The 7500-nt window shown below is 45.9% G+C and overlaps 1 protein-coding gene across 1 annotated transcript in view; it reads right to left on the bottom strand.

Moving 5' to 3' along the window:
- The window catches only part of c5 (complement component 5), a 34930-nt gene that overhangs the window by 27289 nt on the left and 141 nt on the right, over positions 1–7500 (bottom strand). The window contains exons 1-8 of the mRNA XM_014410173.4: positions 7489–7500; positions 4711–4906; positions 4474–4627; positions 944–1014; positions 765–862; positions 607–689; positions 433–523; positions 237–345 (exon numbers count right to left, since the gene is read on the bottom strand). The exon at positions 7489–7500 is cut by the window's right edge and continues 141 nt beyond it. Of these exons, the coding sequence (XP_014265659.3) occupies positions 237–345; positions 433–523; positions 607–689; positions 765–862; positions 944–1014; positions 4474–4627; positions 4711–4906; positions 7489–7500 (814 nt within the window). The remainder of the gene's footprint in view (positions 1–236; positions 346–432; positions 524–606; positions 690–764; positions 863–943; positions 1015–4473; positions 4628–4710; positions 4907–7488) is intronic.

Here is a 7500-nt window from a genome sequence, read left to right as displayed (position 1 = left end):
TGATAAAATAAATCCATAACAGTCTAAATATTGAAAAAACAACTATAAAAGTTACAAAAAGTCAAAGTAATACATCAGTCATCCTGAAAAAGCTGAACATTTGGATACCTGGATGGTTTCTGTAGCATAAAACAGCTGGAGCACGAGTGAAATGGTTCAAATAACAATACTGTCAACATTAATCAGCATTAATAATAATAATAACAAGTGTCCTGGTGTTTGTTCATGTCTCTTACACTTTCTCTGATGATAGAGTTTGGGATGATAACTGGCGGACTTTTCCCACTAACATAGCCGTAGCGCAGAAACACGTCACCATCAGCCACCGGAGCGCCGTGGAGATACCTGGGACAGGTAAAAATACCACTCGTGTGTAACTGACAGCTTTAAATTATTTGAAAGTCTATAAACAGTGCAGAAATGTTTATTCACCTGGCTGAAACCTTGAAGTTGAAACTGGTGAATAAATTGTGACTGATGTAATTTGCTTCTGGTTCCACTTGGATGGAGAAACTGGGAAGAACTGATGCAGGGTGAAAGCCATTAATAACGCGTGTTTTACCCTCGATCAGCACCAGCAGTTTGCTTCATGATATTATAATGTACCGTATTCTCTAACTTCAAAGTCGGTGGTTGCTGTTGTGGTGAAATCATTGGAGTAAGAAGCTTCAATGGACCAAATGCCCAACCTGGAATCACAGACACGACCTTAGATACACGACCACGCAGCTGTGTGTCGCTTGTTTTACACTCTTATTTCTTACTTTGGGTTGACGGGGATCTTAAAGGGGTTTTGCAGAGATGGGATTCCATTGTTCACATCGACCATCTCCACAATGTCCACTGTTGTATGGTCCGGGTCCTGGCGGGAGGGAGAGGGTAAGATATTATGGAACCCATCACTGCACCCACCTGCTACTACACAGGACAACTTCCCGCTTACCTTAAATGTCAGGTAGACGCTGCGATTAGCCGGTCTCAGCTCCTGGTTCAAGGAGAACGCCCTCACTTTGACTGGGAACAGAAGCACAGCTGTATGAGTGACAAGGGTGATGGTGTAACGGAGAACCTGAAAGAGGATCGTCTGAATTTTTAGGTTAATGAGAACCATCCGACTACAGAAACCATGACAAAGACAGCCTGAAAGATGAACTCCAGCTCTGAGCTGATGGAGACCTTAACAGGAACCCTATGCAAGGACTGGCTGAGGAGATCTACCAAACTCTATGAAGCCATATGAACCTGTTGATCAAAGACACCACACACCAATGCTTCTCATGGAAACTGAGGACACGTGTTAGAGCAGAGAGGAGACAGAACTGACTGACTTAGAGAGCGAGGGGGCGGAGTCTCCAGTGGACTTCCAGGTATACGAACCCTCTCCCACATGCAGGTAGCTGTACTGTTACCTTCTTTGATCATGTCCACAAGTCTCAAAAGGCTGATTCTGTCCATCTGGTTCTGTTCGGTGGGAGAAATGTTTCATCATCATCAGGTGACTCCTTCAGTCTCAGCTGACTGCAGGTTTCAACCTTATAAACAGCACATTTGTACTGACTGACACTAGCAGCACTGAATGAACGATGGGCTGTGAGGTCAGTTTATGACCATGTACCATTCACAGAGAGTTGGGGAATGGCTACAATCACAGCATTGTAAGATGGTGACAGATGTACCCTTAGGCTCCCTCCTCCATTCAGAGATGGTCTTTCCCTTTTCACGTAAATGACCTCCTTGACTCCGCCCTCAAACCAGCGTTCCTCCCTGTCCAGGATGTGTACATCCCCCATCCTTGAACAGCCCGTTCTCACTCCCGAGGCGTAACATGCCGATGTTTTGTCACGTCCCGCGGCGTTCCTGAGGAACGCGAAAGGAGACCTTCGGCGTTCTTATGGTACACTGCGGGTTATGGCTGAAATCCAGTGCAATGACGCTCCCGCGGTAATAGACGTTCCAGCCCTGTATTCCAGCCCTAAACCTAACCTTATTCCTGACCTTAACCGGGACTTTAATGATGTTAAGTAGCGTGTTTCTAAGCGATGTGAAGAAAAAGAGCGAATGTGTAGATTGAGTCCAGACGGTACTCCATCCATCCATCCATTCACTTCTGCTTATCCTTTTCAGGGTCGCGGGGGGCGCTGGAGCCTATCCCAGCTGTCATAGGGCGAGAGGCGGGGTACACCCTGGACAGGTCGCCAGTCTGTCGCAGGGCCAACACACAGGGACAGACAACCATTCACACTCACTTTCAAACCTAGTGACAATTTGGATTATCCAATTAACCTATCCCCACAAGCTGCATGACGGTGGGAGGAAGCCGGAGTACCCGGAGGGAACCCACGCGAACACGGGGAGAACATGAGAACTCAGACGGTTCTCATATTTCCTCATTTTTCCGAGGTCGTCATTTAGGAACGTAGTGTGTAGCCGAAAACGTAATATGTTGACGATTTGTCACCTAGCGTAAAATGTTATGCTTTGGGAGTGAGAACGTGTTGCCTTGAAAGAGTGACCACTGGCCTGTAGGCGTAAACAGACTGCAGAGTCCTGGCCTGACGAGGTGGCCCTGCTGTGTTGCCAGAGCTTGTTTGGTTTCCCCGATGTATAAATCCTGCCAATCCTCCTGCACTTAACAGCGTACACTATGTTACTCTGTTTGTGTTGGGGACCCAATCCTTGGGGTGGACCAGTTTTTGGCGCAGCGTGTTTTGAGGTTTAAAAGCCACAGAGACCCGGTGTTTAGAAAAAATGCGTCTCAGCTGCTCCGATACTCCTGACACGTATGGGATCACTACAGGTTTTGCTTAGGCAGCGGTTGTCCTTCTCTCCTGGATCGGCTGGAGCCAACAGCACACAGACTCAGGAGGGAGCAGCCCCCCGACCAGTGGCCCAACTGGATCTCCAGTTATATGACCTCTTTTACACATTGGACATTGAACTGTAATTTGCTATGATACAGGTACATTGATACAGTGGTTAACATGCAGCTGGAATTCAGATTGAAGTTATTTATCTGTTCTCTTAAACAGACATCTCCAAATCAGCAGCTGATGGTTCCAGTCCAGCTATGCCTGAAGCTCCCAAAGGACATTTTAGAAACATCAGCTTAGATGGTACGCCCCTCCATCATAAAAACATTTAACTGATGTATCTGTGTCTTTGTATTCCTGATGATACAGACAATGAGCTCATAATGTTGCTGATCACACACAGCAGTAACACAGTTGTCTGTAAAATCTGATTCTTTCTTCTTTAATCTGCACGCATGAGGAAAAAAGTTCAACTCACTGAGTAATATTTGATCTTTTCCACCTGATTCATTATTATCAGGAAGTCCTAAAAACTCCCTGAAAAGCCTTCAGCTGATCCAAAATGCTGCAGCAAGAGTCCTGACAGGGACTAGAAAGAGAGAGCAGATTTCTCCTGTTTTGGCTTCCTGTTAAATCCAGAATTCAAAATCCTGCTCCTCACATACAAGGTCTTAAATAATCAGGCCCCATCTTATCTTAATGACCTTGTAGTACCATATCACCCTATTAGAGCACTTCGCTCTCGCTCTGCAGGCCTACTTCTTGTTCCTAGAGTATTTAAAAGTAGAATGGGAGGCAGAGCCTTCAGTTTTCAGGCCCCTCTTCTGTGGAACCAGCTTCCAGTTTGGATTCAGGAGACAGACACTATCTCTACTTTCAAGATTAGGCTTCAAACTTTCCTTTTTGCTAAAGCATATAGTTAGGGCTGGACCAGGTGACCCTGAATCCTCCCTTAGTTATGCTGCAATAGATGTAGGCTGCTGGGGATTCCCATGATGCATTGAGTTTTTCCTTTCCAGTCACCTTTCTCACTCACTATGTGTTAACAGACCTCTCTGCACTGAATCATATCTGTTATTAACCTCTGTCTCTCTTCCACAGCATGTCTTTATCCTGTCTTCCTTCTCTCACCCCAACCGGTCGCAGCAGATGGCCCCGCCCCTCCAGGTGAAGTTTTTCCTTCCCACTGTCGCCAAAGTGCTGCTCAAAGGGGGTCATATGATTGTTGGGTTTTTCTCTGTATGTATTATTGTAGGGTCTACCTTACAATATAAAGCACCTTGACACTGTTGTTGGGATTTGGAGCTGTATAATTTGTGATTTGTGGTCCAGTTCTGAAGCTCTCGTGCCCATCGTTGGTACTGTCAGCTGAACACGGGTCAGCGCGGGTAACGTGATTGGTCCGTGACTATGCGTCCCTTATGCAACAAACTGCATGCTCTGTGTACTGTGGCACCTTTCTATCAGAACCACCATGAACTTCTTCTGCAGTTTGAGCTCCAGCAGCCTCAACAGGCCACACCCTCTATCCTCTGACCCCCAAACCAGTCTGTCTTTATGACTACAAGACAACCACCTGACTAGCTGAGTGTAAAGATGGGTTATAAAACATAAGATTAATGAGGAGAAGGCTGGAGTCTGAACTGGGACAAACTTCTCTCACCGCTCTGACGCGGCGTGTACAGCGGTTTGTCGGTTTGGATGAACAGGAAGCCATTGGTGCGACTGATGGGCACAGACTGGTGCTGATTGATCACGTCTGACTGCACATGGAGAATCACATGATTTGCACTCTTGTCCAGCTGGTTTGGGTACAGCTGTAAAAAGGAAGTGACATCATAAGTATTTCAGATGCCTTCAGTTAAACTGCAGGTGTTAGCCTGTTAGCATCTTTTCTCACCCGGACTTTGGCGTCAGCCTGGTGGTTATTTTGTGCATTGAGGGTCACGACCTCCCGAGCCAGAACCCGGTGATTCGGAGCCATTGACGTCTTCAGGAACAGGTAGACGTTGACTTCACCTGTAAAACCAAACAGCTGCACCACCACGGTCTCCACGGCGTCCAGGCGGAGCGATAGAGGTGCCGTTATCAGATACCTGAGAGAGGAGACGTTTTAAAGTGATGCATATTTAGGTTGTTATCAGTTTGTCACGTTCGTCTAGAGCGGCTTATGCTGTTGATACTTGCACATATCATCAGCACATACAGTCTGTGAACGTTTGTCCAGACTCGTATCAAATTTAAATTTAAGAAATTACATTTTCAAAAAGCATATTTATGCTCAATGAATATTCTGCTGTTATTCCAATGAGTCAGAAACAACTCAAAGCTAGCGCTCCATGGTCTAAGTAGCTTGGAAAGAAGAGCATCTGGACTTCTGTAAGTTGCTTGAAGACGTTTCACCTCTCATCCAAGAAGCTTCTTCAGTTCTAGGGTCAAATGGCGGAGAGTCCCCCCAAAGAGGGACAAAGGACCCCCTGATGATCCTCCACCTAATCACACGAGCCAAGGTGTGAAAACGGGTGTGGGTCACAATCAACCAGGGTTTCGGGTGAGCTCATTGTGAAACCTAGCCCCACCCTGTCATGTGACTAACTGAGGTCAGATGGCCCTGGATGTGGGCGTTAAGGTGTCTGGATTATAGGCAGACAGTTGGGGTCATAAGCCCCGCCTCTGTTCAAAGATGGCCGTTCAAAGTGGACAAAGATGCTTCTTTCACTCCTCTTTCAAACCATCTGTCTTCTCTTTAGAAGACTGAGACCTCCATAATCACTCCTTGGCTCGTGCGATTATGTAGAGAGGATAGTCTAATCTGGGACTCTCCACCATTTAACCTTATACCTGAAGAAGCTTCTCAGATGAAGCGTCGTCAAGCAGCTTAAAGAAGTCCAGACCCTTTTCTTTCCGAGCTCCTTGGACTACGATGACCTGGATGACTGAGAACCTTCACAGACTCACACTCCATGCAAGCTACGAGCTGTTTCCCCCACACACATCCTCACAAGTCCAATGCTCTCAATCTCCAGGAAGTACCCAAAGAGTTCAAAGGTGTCTTTAAAGGGTGAAACAAACCTTTAGTAGTTTTTTCCACCTTCTTATTTCGGGGTCTTTAAAGTCAACTGGATGTAATTTTGGTTTATTTCAGGCTGCTGGAAACTCAGAACTCGGTGTGAAGATTTCAGTTTATCACATAGTGGCAACTCACAACAACGTTATCTTGCAGCTCTTTTTATCGAAAGACTACATGTTAGGTTTTGTATTGTTGATTGTCATTTATGCTAAGAAATATTTAACCATATATGCTTAGAGGTGTATAATCGATTGTGTAGTGATAGTCTGCAAACTTTGTGTGCATTAGAGAGCACTCTGGGAGCACGAGAGAGGTCGTACCTTGTCTTATTGTTTTATGGTAGGATTAACGTAGCTACGTCTGTTCTAGTCTAAGTGCTTTAAATGCTGGACTTCCTCACCGTGTTATCAGAATCAGAATCAGAATACTTTATTGATCCCTGGGGGAAATCTAGGGTGAACCATCTAGGGTGAGGGGGAGGCTACCCTCTTCCTGACCAAGGATGTTTGCGTTTGTGCTTTTATGTTATAGGACCCTTTGATCAGCAGTAACACACACACACACACACACACACACACACACACACACACACACACACACACACACACACACACACACACACACACACACACACGGTACTCTTTGTGTGTATGTAGACATCATATGTTAATGAACCTATGCATATTCATGTAGCCTCAATAAAACAACAGTGTTACGGGAGAACGAACGAGAGCAACTGGGGTCAAGCGAAGGAACGGCGTCTGTCCGGTTCTCTCCCGTGCACGAGAAACATGAAGAACTTTGCCTACTTCGTGTCTTGCTTGCTGTGTGATTATATTGCCTTCAACGTTCCAGCGAATAGGTTCAAGCTACAAACCTATCACTACAAACTTTGTTGCAGCTGCAAATTTAAAATGCTGGTTGCAAAAACAGCCCCGACTGCTCTGCACCTGTACTGGAACCTGCTGAAGCCTTGGTAAACATGACCCTTGAGCAAGGGGGCGTTTGGGTTGGTTAACGCTCTCCTGGAGGTGTGTGACTCACCCGGTCAAATGTGATTGGTCAACAAAAGCTTCTTGCACAAAAACCTTGTCCCTGTCTATAGAGGTTATTGATTCTGTGGTTCTTAACCTCTTAACACCCACAGGTTTCCACCGACCTGTTTGGAATAGGATCACATTTATATGGAATTTTCACCTGTTTGGCGTGCCGGAAAGCTGGAAGGTCAAAATGGATCTATGAGATTTGGTTGAGAGGTAAAATCTTCTAGTTTGAAAAGCTGGGCATGTTTAGCATGTGGGGAAATTCAACCTAACCTTAACCCTCACTTATCCACTGGTGACCTGATGGACGGTAAACAGGACTAACGAGGACCACGCTGACTCTCTGCTGTTTGACACGGCCGGCCTGATTGAGGAAATGCAGGACGCTACAAGCTTCTTTGTGCTTGGGCATCAAATAAGTTGTTCTGACCCTTTGTTTCTTCTGCACACCCTGCAGCTGAACATGAACACAGCTGTTTAAGCCCAAAACAGCTGCGGCAGTAAATGGGAGGCTGCAGGGTAATAAAACATTCATTAACAAGTAATAAAGTTCAAACAGACTTACGAGCTGGACTGA

The sequence above is a fragment of the Maylandia zebra genome, linkage group LG12, assembly GCF_041146795.1.
Source record: "Maylandia zebra isolate NMK-2024a linkage group LG12, Mzebra_GT3a, whole genome shotgun sequence".
Lineage (NCBI taxonomy): Eukaryota > Metazoa > Chordata > Actinopteri > Cichliformes > Cichlidae > Maylandia > Maylandia zebra.
Note: the sequence above shows the minus strand (reverse complement) of the source record. Positions and strands in the feature narration are given on the sequence as shown.